Here is a 19271-nt window from a genome sequence, read left to right on the forward strand (position 1 = left end):
ATAGCCATAGCGGTATGGTTAATCCCTGGTAAATTCTAGAAACAGTGACAATGCACTGTGTAGGTCTATGGATTTAATAAAAGGGGAGGTTGGTTTCTAGAGAAGGCGGTGAGCGTAAGGTATTGCGCTCTTCAGTTATAGTTATTCTTACCTGGATGATATTCTGTGCGCGAAGAATCACAGCATCTGTATTTCCAAGCAGCGTGATTCAGCTTCAAGGACGGTACAATGACAGTGATCGCTTTGGAAGACTGCTCCTTTATGCAGTGTTTCCCACCTTTTTCCATAGCAATCACTGTCAGATAGAGGGTCGAAACGCCGTCGACAAGCTGAAAGAGCGAACCATTGCCCAGCGCGTATTATTATATACAGTTGCTGTTTACAAAGAAATTATACAAGAATGATCGCCTTTTAAGATTTATGGAAACCTTGTATATAAATATGCACCCTGTCACTTATGATTAGGTTCCATTTTTCACTTTGGGACACAGTGCAAAAATATCTGTTCTATTGTAAATTTAAACAATGTATATAATAAGTCTGTTGTGTTTATAAAACAAGTCAGAATTGTACAAATGTGTTGGTGGTTCCTTGCCCTCTGACATTATTCTACCCTCTTTTTATTGTGATTGTGCAAATTATATTGCTTGAATCATTTTTTATGAGTCCACAGGAACCGTTGTTTCCCCTTATATAACCATTACCCTGGTTCCGTTAGAGAGTAGGGTTCCCCTGTCCTTTCTCTTTTCGCAGTAAGAATACAACTTCGCTCTTAGGACACTGAGGGGAATCATTGTCACCAAATTACACCGTAGACTCATGCTTGGCAGTAAGAATACAACTCCACTAGTAGGACACTGAGGGGAATCATTGACACCAAATTACACCGTAGACTCATGCTTGGCAGTAAGAATACAACTTCGCTCTTAGGACACTGAGGGGAATCATTGACACCAAATTACACCGTAGACTCATGCTTGGCAGTAAGAATACAACTCCACTAGTAGGACACTGAGGGGAATCATTGACACCAAATTACACCGTAGACTCATGCTTGGCAGTAAGAATACAACTCCACTAGTAGGACACTGAGGGGAATCATTGACACCAAATTACACCGTAGACTCATGCTTGGCAGTAAGAATACAACTCCACTAGTAGGACACTGAGGGGAATCATTGACACCAAATTACACCGTAGACTCATGCTTGGCAGTAATAATACAACTTCGCTCTTAGGACACTGAGGGGAATCATTGACACCAAATTACACCGTAGACTCATGCTTGGCAGTAAGAATACAACTCCACTAGCAGGGCACTGACGGGAATCATTGACATTGCATCCGTGATTGGTATTATAATACCTTGCCACTTCCCTAAAAAGATCTATTAAAATTGTTAGTCTTAATGTACGAGCTTGGAAATGTTGAATGGGCCTGAAATACTTTAATCAATCAAATTGAAAGGGTAATCTGTACATATATATATATATATATTCCAACTCCAACTCCAGAAACAGATTGTTCAGAGACGGGACTCCCGTGGTAGTTTTGTTTTTTTAATTGCAAATAAAATTAGCAGTAGTGCATATAGACAAACAAACGTCTACGCGCTTCGGCTAAACTAGCCTTGTTCACGTCATGAACAAGACTAGTTTAGCCGAAGCACACAGACGTTTGTTTGTCTATATGCGCTATCGCTAATTTTATTAGCAATAAAAAAAGCCTTACGACAGGAGTGCCGTCTCTGAACAATCTGTTTCTGGAGTTGGAATATATTATGCGTCCGTGCACCCGCGGCGGTCAGGATGCACACCGCAGACGCCTTCAGTCCCTTTTATATATATTTATACTTTAAACACATTTCTAGTTTTATACTTTTCAGCTTCTTCCTGCTTTGTATATACTATTTCTTGGTTGATTCAAAAAAAGTTTGTTTCCTAATCAAATTAAAATGTGTCTGCTGATACATATTAATTGAGCAATGGTGTTCACAATAAGTTCCAGGTTTATCAAGGGCTTGCGTTGACTTTGGGTCACGCAAGGCAACACATGGGGCCATATGTAGGTGGCATACACTTTACCGATTCTTAAATACCGAATTGTACCGATTCGGTATTTAAGAATCGGTAAAGTGTATGTAGGTAATAATTCGGTAAATGTTACCGAATCGGAGTCAGTCGGTAATTACCGAATCGGTATTTACCGATTCGGTAATGAGGCATACCTTCCCATTGATTGAATCAATGGGAAGGTATGCCTCATTACCGAATCGGTAAATACCGATTCGGTAATGGGGGTAGCACATTCAAGGGTGGCAGGGTGTCACATTGACACCCTGTTGCACCCCTGATTCGTCCATGTGTGCACATGTGGCGCACATACATGCCCTAGGGGCATGTATGTCTGCCACATTGCACACTTCACAGTGCACAAAAATGCATTTTCACACATATTCGTCATTTACCACCAACTATTAGTTGATGGTAAATAACGAATCCCCACACCCACCACACAGTACCCCTACATCTCATTTCTGTATTCGGTATTTACCGAATCGGTAAAATTACCGATTCGGTAATTTTACCGATTCGGTAAATTACCGAATACAGAAATTATCCCCCTACATCTCAAAAGCCTAAATACCGGTCGGTAACGGTATATTTACCGAAAATCGGCCGTTACCGACCGGTATTGGGCTACCTACATGAGGCCCATGGTATTGTAAGCCCTTAAATCAGATTTACTATGCCATGCAGAGCTGCCGTGCATCGCTCTGCGTGGCATAGAAAATCTGGTGTAACACAATGCAGAGCAAGTCTCTCCCATGCGTTACTCCACATTGGGCAGGCGTGGGTGTTCCCACTCATCCGCCCATGATTTTTGGTGCATTCCCAAATTTACTAAGACTAGCAAACCTGGGAATGTGCCAAAATGGTACTTTCCAAATGAGGAGTAACGAGGATAAACATCTTTATCTCTCCTTGTTATTTTCTCCTGCTATGTGTGCTGCATTTTTCAGCACACGTAGAAAGAGGGAAAATGCCTCCGAGGATTGTTTTGTGCAGGAAGGTGTCCATTCCTGCACAAAAACAATCCTGACTGTAATGTATGCCCCCTTTCACCATGGTGCAAGGATTCCTGCATTGGCGCCTGGCAGCCATAAGTACGTCAGCACAATGCGAGCGCAGGAATGCGTCATATGTTAGTAATTACGGTGCATTCCTGCTCTCTCCATTTGAGGCAGCGCAGCAAGTTGCATCAAAACATTGAACATCTGGACCTAAATGTCTACTAGGTCTTTGTATGCTAGATTTTGTTCTTCATGTTTTCTAGTAGATGTCGCGAGGTTAGCCCTTACTTTTCCCCAAAGTGCTACAAGACAATAGTACTGGCAGCAGTACGCTGTACAAAGGACAAATAATAACAACCGTAGAGCTAACTAGTCTCATGGTATAGCAAGTGAAGCTGTGGAAAATGAAAGTTCTTACTTTTTATGAAGTCTATCAAGGAGAAGTCTATGGCCTTGTCGTTGCCCAAATTCTGCTTAGCATCGGCTTCGGATATGGTTTCCTGGACAGATGGAGAGATGGGTAAGTATAGAACCTACAATAGGAAAGACGACCACCTTGGACCTTAGGTAAAGAATGCACAACACACACACAGGCGTAAGCCTTGCGGCAGAAAACACCAGGAACAATTGTCAAAGCATGGAAAAGGACACACTGAGGATTTTCCCTGGCACAGACTAAGATTTCAGTTATAGTCTAGACATTAAGGGCCTGGCTATACATTGAGGATTATATTCTGACACCTGCACAAACAGCAGCTTATACCGCTATCGAAATTCGTGTTTTGTATAAGTAATGCAGCCAGCAGTTTTCTCCAGACAGATCAAGCAGATCAAATCTGCTGAAACGTGTCTGCTGTAAAAAAAAAACATAAACACTCATTCCATATGCTTTGCATCATTTTAAAGTGGAAATCTTTGGACCCACTAAATACCTCATCTGGGTAATAGTGTTTATCGAGTGATATAAATACCTCGCCTTATTTTGACCCACTCAGAATAGAAGCCTAAGTGGTGATTGAGATTCCAAGCATGGTAAAGGAAAACAATGTCAGACACTGGAAGGAAATCCACACAGGTTTGCAAGCACTGAAACAGAAGGATGGAGAATAGAAGGCATTAAAAGAAGCAGGCAAGACAGACGTGGAAGAGCAAACTATGAAAAACGTTGCAGTTCTGTTTGAGGGAATGAGCAGCGGGGATGGAATGTAGAGCTTTTGTAAGCACATTAGTTGAGTAACATTGGTCAAGTGTACAAAATTAATTAACATTTTCGAAAAAGGGCTTTTGGCAAATCATGAGGCAGGTAAAATTGATAAAAACTTTGTAGAATGTAAAGATTAAAATATAGGGGAGGTGAGATCCCCATCCAAAGGATTTTCTTTAAGTTCTGAAGTTATAAGTACATGGGCCCAATACCATTGGTTAAAACTTAGTTCGACTTACATACTATTTTACAGATCGCTATTACAGTTTGTAAAATGATCCCACTAGCATGCTCCAGAGCCCAGATCCCCTGTGCCTAAATGTATGTTCTGGGGGATAAAGGCAGGGACACTTTGTAAGCAAATAACAGTATTCCCTCTATGTGCATTTCTTATGCAGGTGCAGCAGGTAGCACTGGGCATGTCTTTTGCGAGAACTGACTTGGAAATGTCCTAGAAGGTTACATCATCGATTTACACTAGTATAAAAACAGATGCAGGATTTGAAACATCTAAAAGGACTGGCTCAAATCTTATGCAATGAAACAGACCGACAGAGGATGTTTGCATCCAAAGAAAACTTCTGAAATTTAGGACTCAAAAAGGTAAAGATTTAAGGTATTACATAAAAACATGCAAGATTGGAGACATTGACGGTGGCACACAGCATTTTCCCTTCAAAAGTGACAAACGCATGATAAGAGATTAAACAAGGCAGGTGCTTGATTTAAAGTCATTTAAAGAGACTGGCAAATTGTTTAAGGCAAAGAAAGCGATCGATAAAGGATTTATAGCACAGAAAGAATTTGAAACAGGGTTTAAGGCATCGAGTGCAATAGTCACAGGATTCACAACTAATTGGACACTTAGAGGCTTATTTACAAGCCCAGTGCGCTGCCGGACCGTCACTTTTCTTGACGTTGCAGTGGCGCAGTGGGCTTACCCAGATGCACAAGGCCACAGAAAGGCACCCTGCATTGCTTTTCATGGCCTCGTAGATGTGGTGTAAAGCAACGCAGCGCACGTCTCTCTGTTGCCTCACAGTGCATGGGGGAGGCGTGCCAATGGGCATTACAGTGGGTGTTCCCACTCAACGCCCATGGTTAGGACATAGTCCCAAACTTCCAACATAGCGAGAATCTGGGAATGCGTCAAAACCGTTCGCCTCCCCAGAGCAGGCATACTGGTTGTTTTTGTGAAGGAAGGTGTCCCTTCCTGCACAAACACGACCCGATTTCAATGCAGGCACCCTATCACCACTGCGCAACGGTTCCTGCACTGGCGCATGGCAGCCACTTGAGTGGCAGGGCTGTGAAATAGAACAGAAATGCGCTGTATTTCATAGGCACGGTGCATTCCTGCCCTTTTCTTTTAACGCTCGGCAGTGCAGCAAGAAGCCCTCAGAGCTGCCCTGCGCCAAAATGTTGTAAATGGGGCCCTTAGGATTCAAGCATCTAAGGTGACGGAAAGAGAATTTAAGGAACTGAAAGAGACAACACAAGAGTATTTAAATGTTGAAAGAGACTGATAAAAGACTTTAAATATTTAAAAGGGTAGCCTCTAGTTTTAAGATATCAACAAAATCACCATCATGCATAAAAAGCATCTCCAAGGCACATAGTTTGCTAAACATTTGCTACCTCAGTAGCACAGCCATATCCTCTGAGCAGTCAACATTGAACCATCAGAATAAGTCATATTTGCTACACTGCACCTTCATGTACAAAACGAAACTAAGGCCAAAGGTCATCAACACACATCTAAACACACATTGTTCCAACCAGATCCATAACTGCATTGAGCTGATCAGCACTAAAAGTACATTACTCAATTCTGATCTTGCTGACCCCTATCCAATGAGACTTACCTCTAAACAATAACAAACACAAGCAAATGTCATGACAACAAACCACTTTGATTCTGTTCAAATTGTACTCCAGAGGGATAACCCATTCTTGAATGCTTTATTAGATTGTTGAGCAAGTTTAAATAGAATATACAGATGCATATAACATAACTAAAGAGAAGGTCGTCTGATTTAAAGGGCTGAAAGACAGAAAGAAGATTTAACATGATTACAGAGACAGATACAGGATTTGCGCAAGGGAAAGCAGCAGGTACAGTATGTAAGGTACTGTAACTCAATCAATATGAGCTTTATTTCGATAAAAAAATATCTTAAAAGCAATACAGTCCCAAATAAATAATTACAATTCTCCAAGATACACATTTTTTTTTTTTTAGGAACAATATACATTAAAAAAGTTGGTTAAAAAAGACATTTAAGAACAGCATCATTAAAAGGAATTAAAATGTGTACATACATTGTGCCTGGAAAGGGGAAAGTGCTTGTGCTAGAAAACAAGCGCCACTTTGGTGCTTAAGTTGTTTAGGGATTAATGCTCCGGTTTCTCGCTCTAATGTTCCATGCCCATCTAAGAAATTTGGCTGTTACACAGGCATGGAGGTCCCTTGAGTCAGATCTTAAATTGCGTAGTGCTGCTTGGTAACTATGGGTACCTAGCTCCCTGCAAAGTGGTTTCAGCCAACGCCCCCTTGTTACTTTGTAAGCAGGACAGACAAACATAAAATGTGGGATTGACTCTGTTGCAACCGCACAGCTTGGACAGGAGGGGGGAGTTTGATAAGGTGGCTTCCACTGTGCAGTAGATTCTCGCAAGGGGAGGATACCTACCCTGAACTTAAAATACAAAGCTCGGTCGTATGGATTTTGTATTAAGACCAGGTAGGGTTCAAAATACATTATATGCTTGTGCTGCATAAATTCCTCTGTTAGTCTTCCAACTCCAGGATTGAGAAGGTCATTCATAGTAACCCACCGCCAGTACACTTTCTTGATTTCTGCCTTTGGTGGGGAGGTTCTATTAATCCAAGCCTCTTTTAGCCCGAGATCATATAGAAGTTTTTTTACACCTTTTAACCAGTCAATCTTGTACCACCCATCCATGTCCATTAACTCTCTAAGCCCTGCAGCGTAGTTGGCTAGTTCGGGTGTCAGCCACAAGCGAGCCCACAGCAAGAGAGGACATAATCTTGCTATGTCTCCAAGCGAGTGGCAGCCAAGATCATATAGAAGGGGCTTAGTGAGTGTCCTCTGGGGGAGCATCAATAGATCCTTCAGGAATTTGTTCTCTGATCTGCAGATTTGGTCTGTGTTGGATAGACCCCATAGTTCGGCACCATCAAGTGCCAAACTTACGCCTCTAGCCTTATAGATTGTTAGTGCGGGGGCAATTGGTTTAGTTAATGAAGAACCATGTTCTTTAAGAATTGCCCCACCACCCTTTTATGGCTCAAGAGCATTTTCTGCACATGTGATCTCCAGACCATGGAGTCCGAAAAACGAATTCCCAGGTAATGAAATGTAGCAACCCTCTCCAGCGGTACACTATTAAGTAAAGGAGGCTTCCTAAATGTTTTAGATGGATATAGAATTAGGAACTTTGTTTTCTGGACATTTATGAACAGCCCTCTGGTGTTACAAATCTGGTCATAGCTGTTTAAAAGAGTCTGCAAGCCTTTAGGGGATTTTGAGATGAGGAAGGTGTCGTCCGCGAACAGGAGATTAGGGATTTTTTCAAGGGCTGGGGCATCTGATGGTGTTTGCTGTAGGTGCTCGACCACCCCGTTAACGTACAGGGAGAATAGGGTGGGAGCTAACACACAGCCCTGGCGGACTCCCCTATTCACCGGTATCCGTGCTGTTGTTTGCCCTTGTGCACCCCATCTTATTTGGGCATAATTGTCCTCATGCAGACGAATTAGCATATTAAGAATGTACCTAGGCATCCCCTGCTCTGACAGGACTTGCCACAGGCGCTCGCGAGGAACCAGGTCAAAGGCAGTCTTTAAGTTAATGAATGCGAGGTAAAGACTGCCTTTGCCTAGCTTAACCATTTTCCAATATAGAAGTAATAACCTGAACGCCTGTTCAGTTGTTCCTGTGCCTGCTCTGAAGCCAGCTTGATAATCGGAAAGGATCCTATTTTCGTCAGCCCATGCAAGGACCCTCTCTAGTAATACCCGACCAACTACTTTCTGGATTGAGTCAATCAGACTTATCGGGCGGTAGTTGGCAGGGTCTTCCCTAACCCCCCTTTTAAAAATGGGCACAGCTTCTGCTCCCTTCCAAGAGTCTGGGATGGGACAACCACGATCAATGGCATTAATTAGACATGCAATAAATTTTGCCCATTTCACCGAGTCTGCTCGGAGTAAGTCGCCTGGCAGGCCATCGGGTCCAGCTGCCTTGGCCGGGACTATTCGCTGAATAGCAGCTTCAACCTCCTGCTCAGAAAAAGGTTCTATATTTGGTTCCTGGCCCAGGGCCCGAGGATCAATAATTGGGCCAGCTAAGATGGTTTCCTGTGGACCAGAGTATAAGTTCAGAAAGTGGTCATACCATCTCTTGCACGCAATGTTATTCGTTATTAGTTCACTGTCAGGGCGAACCTTTCTCCTGACCAGATTCCAGAAAAGGCTACATCCTTCCCTATACTGGCTGCTTTTAATGCTTGCCAGTGCTGTTCCTCCCACTCTCTCTTCGCTTTAAGGACCGTCGTATTGTAGTCCTTTCTAGCAGTCTGGATCCTGCCAGGGGACTTGCCTTTAACGGCCATAATTAGGGCAGATTTTTTCCGTCTGCAGGTCTTCGTGTACCATGGGTTGGTGGTACACCTACTCAAAGTACGTAGTTTGCTGCCCATGGTTGTACAAAACAAGGATCCCAAAGTACTGACAAGGCCCTTGTAGATTAAAAATACCTTCTGTGTACTATTTAGATCTGTGGTGATCTCTTGTAGATCACTCAGGGCCTCTGTCAGGGTCTCCTTTATTACAGATAATTTTCCCTCGTCCATTGCTACCTTTTGCCATTTAAGGCGCCTTCCGCAATTCGAGGGAGTGACGTCCCTTGATGTCATATGGGCCACCCTACTCATATTTTCAGGGTTGGGGAGCCATAAGGGATTTAACATCAGGGAGAGCAAATTATGGTCGCTATCGGTAGTAGGTACAACCTCCATGCTAAATGCCTCCATGCTAAATGCCTCCAAAGGTTTTGATTTAACAAAATATAATCAATACGTGAGGAGAAACCCACCCTATTATATGTATGTGCTCCTAAGGGATCGGAAGGTGATCTTCCGTTAGTGGCCCTAAGACCAAACTCAAATGTTATAGAATTTAGCTGGATGGCTGAGTCCACCTTTTTTTCGGGGGTAGACTCAGCAGGGGGAATCCCTGCTTTACGTCGTCCTCCTCCGAACCCAACATATCCTTGGTGGCAAGAGGTTCAAATGTGCAATTGAAGTCTCCCACCACCAGGATGCCGGATTCGGGGTTGCAACGAGAAAGTTCTGATTCCAAACAGCTAATTATTGGAGATTGGGCTCCACCTTTTGTGCCACGTACATAGATGTTAAACATTTCTAGGGTCCTCCCTTCTTTGTTGTCCCTAAGGGTCAGTCTTAAAAGATCTGGACAATTGCACTCAGTTGTTTGTATCGTGCAATCCAGTGTAATGCTAACCCAAATAAGGAGGCCACCAGATGGCCGCCCCTTCCCTGATACTGGTAACACTGCAGGAATAAAGTAGGAGGTAAAGCCAACTTTATGGTGGGGAATCGTGCTCCAAGTCTCTTGGAAAATACAAATGGAATAGTTGTCAATGAGTTTATTCCAATCAGGTATAGCTAGATTCTTAAAGAGACCGGCTATGTTCCAAGAGATAACTTTAAGATTGAAGATGCTATCTCTGGGACACCCTTGTTCATCAATACTTGTGTCTGCATGCAAGGAATTTTGTTTGCTAATAGGTGTATGAGGCAGTTCAATAACAGGTGGTAACGGCTGGTTAGATAAGCTAGACCATACAATAGACACGTTAGAATGTTTGGCCAAGGTAGCACACTCCTGAACAGTAGTGTGCCCAAGAGGGCTTTGCGCAACTGGAACTAGTCAATCATTTTCATCCAGTTGCAACCCCCTAGTTGATTTAGATTTCGGAGCTGTGGCCCTCGTGTCTGCTTTAGGATCAAATGGAGTAGATCTAAATTGAATATTGGATGGATCAGGGGCAGAGGTCCTATATTCTAAAGCTAATAGGTCCTTGGCCAGCTGGGATGTAGTCAGAGTGATTTCCAGGGTGTCTAGTCGGAGGTCATGAGAGGAGTGCCTTATAACCTTAGCAATATCGTCTCTTATCAACGAACGGCACCCTCTAACGTGGCGAATCCAATGGATGACCTTATTCTTGAGGGAATCCTCGGATTCTTGGCCCAGGTATTTTGCGACATTAACCATTAACACTGTCTGTCTCTTACGTGTGGTGGCAGGTCCAGGAAAGTGCAGGCCAGAAGCAATTAGAGTCAGCAATAGGGGTCTGGCTCTTCAAGCTGCGAGATGGATATCGCTATTGTTCTGTGTGACTCTAACTTGCCTTCTGGCTTTGGGCAGCAGGGACATCGCATTTTGTCCTACCAGTGAATGTGAAGAAACAGTAGATGCGAGACTAACATGTACGGAGGTAGGTTTATCTGCAGTGGTGGTATTATCTTGTGTCGACACAGGTTGGGGAGGGACATCTCAAGGTATATGAGCTGTTTGTTGAAGAGATAGTGTCCTGACAGTGGCTGTTAAGTCTAGAACCAAAGATTTAAGATCCCTGACCTGGGCTACCAGTGAGTTTATAGTTGACATCAAGATCCGGTCACTTGCATTAAGGTCAATTTCGTTGTTTGTTTGGTAGAGAGAATGTACTTCTAGTGGAACCTGGGTAGCCAGATCATCAGGTGGGATTATTACATCCTCGGCCAGGGCAGCAAAACGATTAGTGCAAACTATAACAGAAGGCTCTAGATGACTCATTTCTGTCTGTGCCAAAGAGGGAAGGGGTAGTTGATCGGGCGGGATAATGGTCAACCCTGTATTAGATTGACTAGATGTTATGTTTTTATTTCTAACAGCCGAATCTATACTTAGCGTTTTACAAAACATCTTGGGTATACGAACTGGTGGTGGACGTTTATTAGCTTTGTTAGCTTCTAGACTTTGGATGGAATCTACCGCTAGTATACCCTCACACTCATCAACTAGTGTTTCAATTCGCTCCATAACATGATCATTAATCATTCTCTTACTTTTCCCAGCTTTCTTGGATTTTCTGGCCCCCTGGCCTACATTAGCAGCATTCGATCCACCAACCCCCCCTGTTCCCTCCATAAGTTTCCTCTTGCCCATTATAGGGCCGCGAAGGGAATGTTAGTGGAGAATATAAACAGTACCTTTGTGAGCAGTCCGGTGGTAGCACAGTCAATTTGGATCGATCGATGACATGCAACGAATGTCAGGGGGATGGCCCTGCCCTGGCTGAGACGGGCGCGGACGGGCCCGCCCTTGGCCCGGGCTTCGCCCAGGTGCTGCCCGCGCACGTCCCGCGCTGCGGGGCAACAGTGGTGCTTAAATGCCTCCCAGGCGCTGCCTGATGACTTCAGCGGCAGGCGCCTGGGCTAAGGGCTGCTGGGAGTTGTAGTTCTTAAGCTGGTCGTCCCCCTCACGGCGGCGCTGCTGAAGGTAGTTGAACTGAAGAAAGTTTAGTGCCCCCACGCTGGCCGTTTCCCTCACGGCGGGCTCGCAGGTGAGTGGTGTGTCACAGAATGATTTTAGCGCGTCCCGCGCTGCGGGGCAACCGCGGTCCTTAAATGCCTCCCAGGCGCTGCCTGATGACTTCAGCGGCAGGCGCCTGGGCTAAGGGCTGCTGGGAGTTGTAGTTCTGCCACTGGCCGTTCCCCTCACGGCGGCACTGCTGAAAGTATTTGGACTGAAGAAAGTTTAGTGCCCCCACGCTGGCCGTTTCCCTCACGGCGGGCTCGCAGGTGAGTGATGTGTCACAGAATGATTTTAGCACGAGGGAAAGCGGCAGGTACAGTATGTAAGGTACTGTAACTGAAAGAAAGATCACAGGAGCAATTTTTAAGGCAATGGAAGAGACAGACACAGGATTTAGGTCACTTGCAGATACAGACATGAGTTTATTCATTCAAAGAGACAGACTCGGGTTAAGTGTCAAAAGAGATAGGTAGATGAATTGCCACTCAGAAGCAGATACAGGAATTAAGACACTGAAGAAGCTGGCAAGGGATGGTGTATTAAAAGGCAGTAGAACATGGGTAGCTGCGGTTCTCCCTACTAGATGTCTTTCATAGATTCAAGCATGTGATCCTATGAAAGATCCTGTGCTGGAGAAACATGATTAATTTATTGAAAAAGGCAACAGCCATGACACCACATTTAAGGATTTAAAGATACATTGGATTTAAGAAACAAAAAAGACAACATTTAAGGTCTCCGAATAGACAGATAAGAGATTTTTTTTAATTGAAAGAGAGACACACACGTTTCAAGACCCTCAAAGAGACAGACAGTGGATTTACGGTATTGAAAGCTACAGGGAAAGCATTTTAGGCACTGAAGTGACAGAATCACATTACTTAAGGTGGAGACACAAAAACAGCATTTACAGAATACAAGAGAAAGAACTATGATATGAAATAGACAGATGCAGTCCTTAATTCCCTGAAGCAGAAAGACACAATTCAATCTACTGAAAGTACGAATGCACTTTCCTGAAAGTGAAAAGAACAGAACATAATTCTAAAAAGTGAATGGATCCCACACACAATTCCTGGAATGGTGAGAAACAGATTTATGAGCCTTAAGACCGAGGAATAATTTCTCCAAATAGCAGATGCACACATTTTTACCGATTTCTAAAAAAATACTTTTGCGACCAATATGGAGATATCTGACCTTGGAGAACATCCTGCGAAAATTTGTATCCTATCTCCAAGTATCTCATGAACAATAAACACATTCATGCAGAAATGTACGAGAACCCTCAATGTAACCATTTCACATAGGGGATGTCTCCTCACCTCACTTTTTGACATGTGGCGTGGGAAGAAGAAGTAGGGGAGTGAGGTGAGCGCCAGTAATCCAGAGGAGATGAGCAGCCCCAGCCACCAGGCTCCGATCCAGCGGGGGTCACCAGGCTTTATATCCATGTTCTCTAGAAATGCAAGTTGGGAAAAATAATTCTGTCATCAGAGGCCAGGTATATGCTAAAGCAGATGCAAACAGCCTGTAACATTCTCTCCTATACTGCCTCATGGTGGAGAAATGCCATTCCTAAAACTCAGCAAAACAATTTACTGGATATTGATTGGAAAGAAGGCACAAAAAAGTAACACATACCAGTGAAAATCATTGAGAGCCAATTCTAGACACACCAGCTCCAAGAATTAAAAACAGATAATAGAGCTCCCTCAGGGAGTCCCAAATTCATTACAATACTCTATGAGAAAAATACCAAAGGCAGTACAACAAGACTATGCAATACAAAGAAAGAGAAACAGACACCCACTTGGAGTCATACAAATGCAAAAACCACCAACTGGGAGTCAAAGAAAGAAAATACACTCACACATGGAGTTAAGATTGACAAACTTCATCCGAGAATAGAACAAAGACAATAGCCCACGCAAGAGGAGTGAAAGACATTTAGCACAACATCAATTGGAAGTCCCACTCTGACCGGCACTTCAGAGAGAGCTCCTAGGTTGTGAAAGAAAGTCCTCACAACAGCCACTGAGAGATAAAACATGTCACCAGACTGTGCCTAAGAATTATTAAGTACATATTTTAAACATGGTTGCCCAAATTGATTATCCTTCACGCAACTGTGCTGTGTTGCTCGAATGACAGAAAACAATCAACGCCATATTTACAAGGAATCGCCTAATGATGATGTCATTGGCGGCATTCATGCCAAATATGGCTGCTTTGTACATGCAGTGATTACCGCCATGGCTGAAAGGTGAGTCTCCACTGTCTTGTACAGGCCTTCTACTTGAGGTATAGCTTCCAGAGCAGATGTCTTACATATAAAGATTGTCAAAGGGCCAAACGTGCAGGAAATGTGTGTTGTGTCTAGCAGACATGCTGCATGTTATATTACTGGCATGTATGATTGCTTGCCGAACATGGGCACCTGGTTTTAAATGGCGTTATATTTTTAAGTAAAGCCAGTTCAGGTTAGTTTAATCTCAGTTAATCGGGCTCTGTGGCAGGACCTAAGGTCCTTTGCACTGCTCTCTCCTATAAGCAGGGCCGGCTTTAGGGCAGTGCTGCTGGTGCAGCCGCACTGGGTGCTGAACTGTGTAGGGGGGGCGCTGTGACCTCAGGGAGGTGCTGTGTTTAGCAATATCTTATGATAGGAGAGATGATGGGCACTTTTGCAGGTGGTAGGGAGAGAATCCGAGGGGGCGGTCATGGGACGTGGGCGCGCCAAATGTGATTGTCGCACTGGGCGCCACCAGAGCTAAAGCCAGCCTGCCTATAAGCATGCCCTTTGCATATATTACAATAGTCTGGCACTTCATGGAGCAACGCAGTTTTGGCGCTGCGGGAGGACCACATTTCCCCATTCAAAACCTTCAGCTAAAAAGTTGACTGATGCTGCCATTTGCACTGATATGTTTTGCTTTGGATTGCGTGAGTGACCACAACATATTTAGTAAATTTGGGCCTGAATTTACCACCTATTGAGAGTTGAAGATACACATTTATTTAACTATTGGGTACAGCAAAATGACAACACCAAACATCACTGAAAGTGGGAGATCACGGCACCCACATTGATTGAATGCAAGATGCTAATATAGTTTATTTTAATTTAGGTGGAACATTATACACTATAAAAATGAACACCATCAATGCATAAAAATAATATCTGGTTACACATTCCTATTATATTTTCAGTACAAAAATACTATAGTTGGGCAAAATATCCACAGAACATGTTGGGAGCTCTGGACATATGCAAAAGAAACAATTGATGGACGGAATGCTGGACAATGCAAACATTCACACACAGCCACAAGGATCTGGGTTTAATTCATCATTCTTTTTCTCACCACACCACCCCCGTTTGGACCCAGCCATATGCAAATCAGTCTTGACCCTGTCCCTTATGGGAACAGTCCAGCCCGAACTGCCAAGCCAGGTCCTCCTTGGACCGGAAACAAGCATCCTGGGACCGGTTTCAGGGCCTCAACCTTCATCAGCCAGGCTAGCTTGAATCCAGTGGTGTAGTGAGCACGGGACCCATGTCTGGGCATACCCTTCCCACTTAGTGTGACAAAAGAAACAATTGATGGATGGAATGCTGGAATCCAATTCCTCTGCCTTGTAATTATGGTTACAACCATTGTCTTCCCTGCAGCTGCCCCATCCCACTAGATTGATTGTGCTCCCTGCCCTAGCACTGTGTGTGATGTTGCAGAGGTAATTGATTGGATTACACCAGGAAAAGAACCGGGTTGCGGCAATTGATTGGATTAGACCAGGGAAAGCACCAGGCTTGACATGGTGCCTGGGGACTTGTTTAAAGCCAAGAAGGAGGTTTGGTGCCCTTGTTTTACCCTGTTTTCAATAATATTACAAATGAGCTTACCATGCCATTGACTTGGGAAGGCAAAAAGAACAATCGATGGACAGAATGCAGGACAATGTCATACATTCACCCCAGTACAGAGATCTGGGCCTAAATCCATTGTTTTTTTGCTCACCATGCCATTCCAGTTTGGACCCAGCCATATGCAAATCAGTCTTGACCCTGTGCCCAATGGGAACATTCCAGCCTGAACTGCCAAGCCAGGTCCTTCCTGGACTGGAAACAAGCATCCTAGGACGGGTTTCGGTATTTCACCGCTCATCAGCCATGATAGCGTGACTCCAGTGGCATGGAGAGCACAGGACCCACGTCTGGGCATACTTGTCCCACTCGGGTGACAAATGCAAAAAGAACAATTGATGGACAGAATCCAGAACAATGTCATACATTCACCCCAGTACAGAGATCTGGGCCTAAATCCATCGTTTTTTTGCTCACCATGCCATTCCAGTTTTGACCCAGCCATATGCAAATCAGTCTTCACCCTGTGCCCAATGAGAATAGTCCAGCGCGAACTGCCAAGCCAGGTCCTCCCTGGACTGGAAACAAGCAACCTAGGACCGATTTCAGGGATTCACCCCTCATCAGTCAGGATAGCTTGACTCCAGTGGCATGGAGAGCACGGGACCAGCGTCTGGGCATACCCGTCCCACTTGGGGTGACAAATGCAAAAAGAACAATTGATGGATTGAATGCAGAACAATCTCATACATTCACACCGGTACTAAGATCTGGGCCAAAATCCATTGTTTTATTGCTCACCATGCCATTCCAGTTTGGATCCAGCCATATGCAAATCAGTATTGACCATGTGCCCAATGGGAACAGTCCAGCCTGAACTGCCAAGCCAGGTTTTCCCTGGACTGGAAACAACCATCCTTGGACCTGTTTCGGGGTTTCACCCCTCATCAGCCAGGATAGCTTGACTCCAGTGGCATGGAGAGCACGGGACCAGCGTCTGGGCATACCCGTCCCACTTGGGGTGACAAATGCAAAAAGAACAATTGATGAACAGAATGCAGAACAATCTCATACATTCACACCGGTACTGAGATCTGGGCCAAAATCCATCGTTTTTTTGCTCACCATGCCATTCCAGTTTGGATCCAGCCATATGCAAATCAGTATTGACCATGTGCCCAATGGGAACAGTCCAGCCTGAACTGCCAAGCCAGGTTCTCCCTGGACTGGAAACAACCATCCTTGGACCTGTTTCGGGGTTTCACCCCTCATCAGCCAGGATAGCTTGACTCCAGTGGCATGGAGAGCACGGGACCAGCGTCTGGGCATACCCGTCCCACTTGGGGTGACAAATGCAAAAAGAACAATTGATGAACAGAATGCAGAACAATCTCATACATTCACACCGGTACTGAGATCTGGGCCAAAATCCAGAATGCAGAACAATGTCATACATACACCCTAGTAGAGAGATCTGGGCCTAAATCCATTGATTTTTTGCCCACCATGCCATTCCAGTTTGGACCCAGCCATATGCAAATCAGTCTTGACCCTGTGCCCAAAGGGAACAGTCCAGCCCGAACTGCCAAGCCAGGTCCTCCCTGGACTGGAAACAAGCATCCTAGGATGGGTTTCGGTATTTCACCGCTCATCAGCCAGGATAGCGTGACTCCAGTGGCATGGAGAGCACAGGACCCATGTCTGGGCAAACTTGTCCCACTCGGGTGACAAATGCAAAAAGAACAATTGATTGACAGAATGCAGAACAATGTCATACATTCACCCCAGTACAGAGATCTGGGCCCAAATCCATAGTTTTTATGCTCACCATGCCATTCCAGTTTGGACCCAGCCACATGCAAATCAGTCTTGACCCCATGCCCAATGGGAACAGTCCAGCCCGAACTGCCAAGCAAGGTCCTCCCTGGACTGGAAACAAGCATCCTAGGACCGGTTTCGGAGTTTCACCCCTCATCAGCCAGGATGGCTTGACTCCAGTGGCATGGAGAGCACGGGACCCACGTCTGGGCATACCCGTCCCATTCGGGGTGACAAATGCAAGAAGAATAATTGATGGGCAGAATGAAGAACAACGTCGTGCATTCACCCCAGTACCGAGATATGGGCCTAAATCCATCGTTTTTTTGCTCACCATGCCATTCCAGTTTGGACCCAGCCACATGCAAATCAGTCTTGGCCCTGTGCCCAATGGGAACAGTCCAGCCCGAACTGCCAAGCCAGGTCATCTCTGGACTGGAAACAAGCATCCTAGGACCGGTTTTGCGGTCTCACCCCAAATCAGCCAGGATAGCTTGACTCCAGTGGCATGGAGAGCATGGGACCCACATCGGGGCATACCCGTCCCACTCGGGGTGACAAATGCGAAAAGAACAATTGATGGACAGAATGCAGAACAATGTCGTACATTCACCACAGTACAGAGATCTGGGCCAAAATACAACTTTTTTTGCTTACCATGCCATTCCATTTTGAACCCAGCCATATGCAAATCAGTCTTTACACTGTGCCCAATGGGAACAGTCCAGCCCGAACTGCCAAGCCAGGTTCTCCCAGACTGGAAACAAGCATCCTACGACCGGTTTCGGGGTTTCACCCCTCATCAGCCAGGATAGATTGACTCCAGTGGGAAGGAGAGCACGGGACCCACGTCTGGGCATACCCATCCCATTCGGGGAGACAAATACAAGAAGAACAATTGATGGACAGAATTCAGAACAATGTCATACATTCATTCCAGTACAGAGATCTGGGCCTAAATCCAACGTTTTTCTGCTCACCATGTCATTCCAATTTGGACCCAGCCATATGCAAATCAGTCTTGAACCTGTGCCCAATGGGAACAGTCCAGCCCGAACTGCCAAGCCAGGTCTTCCCTGGACTGGAACCAAGCATCCTAGGCCAGGCTTCGGGGTTTCACCCCTCATCAGCCTCAATAGCTTGACTCAGGTGGCATGGAGAGCACGGGATCCACGTCTGGGCATACCCGTCCTACTCGGGGTGACAAATGCAAAAAGAACAATTGATTGACTGAATGCATAACAATGTCATTCATTCACCCCAGTACAGAGATCTGGGCTTAAATTCATCGTTTTTTGGACTTGGGAAGGGGCTGAAACCGCCCAAACCCATAAGAAGGGCCTTGGGCACTCAGGTTAAATTACCACCAAATCAATCTTGTCGACAGCTCCCAGAAGCTCTATAGGCGTATTCTGTTGACCAGACTACAAGCTTGGGTTGAGAATGTAGGAGTTCTGACTCCTCTCCAAGTGGGATTGAGAGCTGGGACAAGCACTATTGACCAAATGCTCTAATTAAAACTCATCTATTGGAAGTATGTCACACTGGGGGGTGGGCACCTCTATGTAATCTTTGTTGACCTTCAGTCAGCTTTTGATATATTTACCAAGGTGGGCCTGTGTGCAGTTCTAAATAACATGGGGTTTCTGAAATATCTGATTGATGTATTCAGGAGGCGTCAACC

General features: G+C 44.9%; 1 protein-coding gene across 2 annotated transcripts in view; it reads right to left on the reverse strand.

The window, feature by feature from the left end:
- SLCO2A1 (solute carrier organic anion transporter family member 2A1) overlaps window positions 1-19271 on the reverse strand; it is a 530482-nt gene that overhangs the window by 138335 nt on the left and 372876 nt on the right. The window contains exons 6-7 of one of the 2 annotated variants that reach the window (XM_085634233.1): window positions 13230-13363; window positions 3492-3573 (exon numbers count right to left, since the gene is read on the reverse strand). In XM_085634233.1, coding sequence (XP_085490359.1) covers window positions 3492-3573; window positions 13230-13363 — 216 coding nt within the window. Of the gene's footprint in view, window positions 1-3491; window positions 3607-13229; window positions 13364-19271 lie in introns of both variants that reach the window. The other variant, XM_085634232.1, reaches the window with a different exon arrangement.

The sequence above is a fragment of the Triturus cristatus genome, chromosome 11, assembly GCF_964204655.1.
Source record: "Triturus cristatus chromosome 11, aTriCri1.1, whole genome shotgun sequence".
NCBI lineage: Eukaryota > Metazoa > Chordata > Amphibia > Caudata > Salamandridae > Triturus > Triturus cristatus.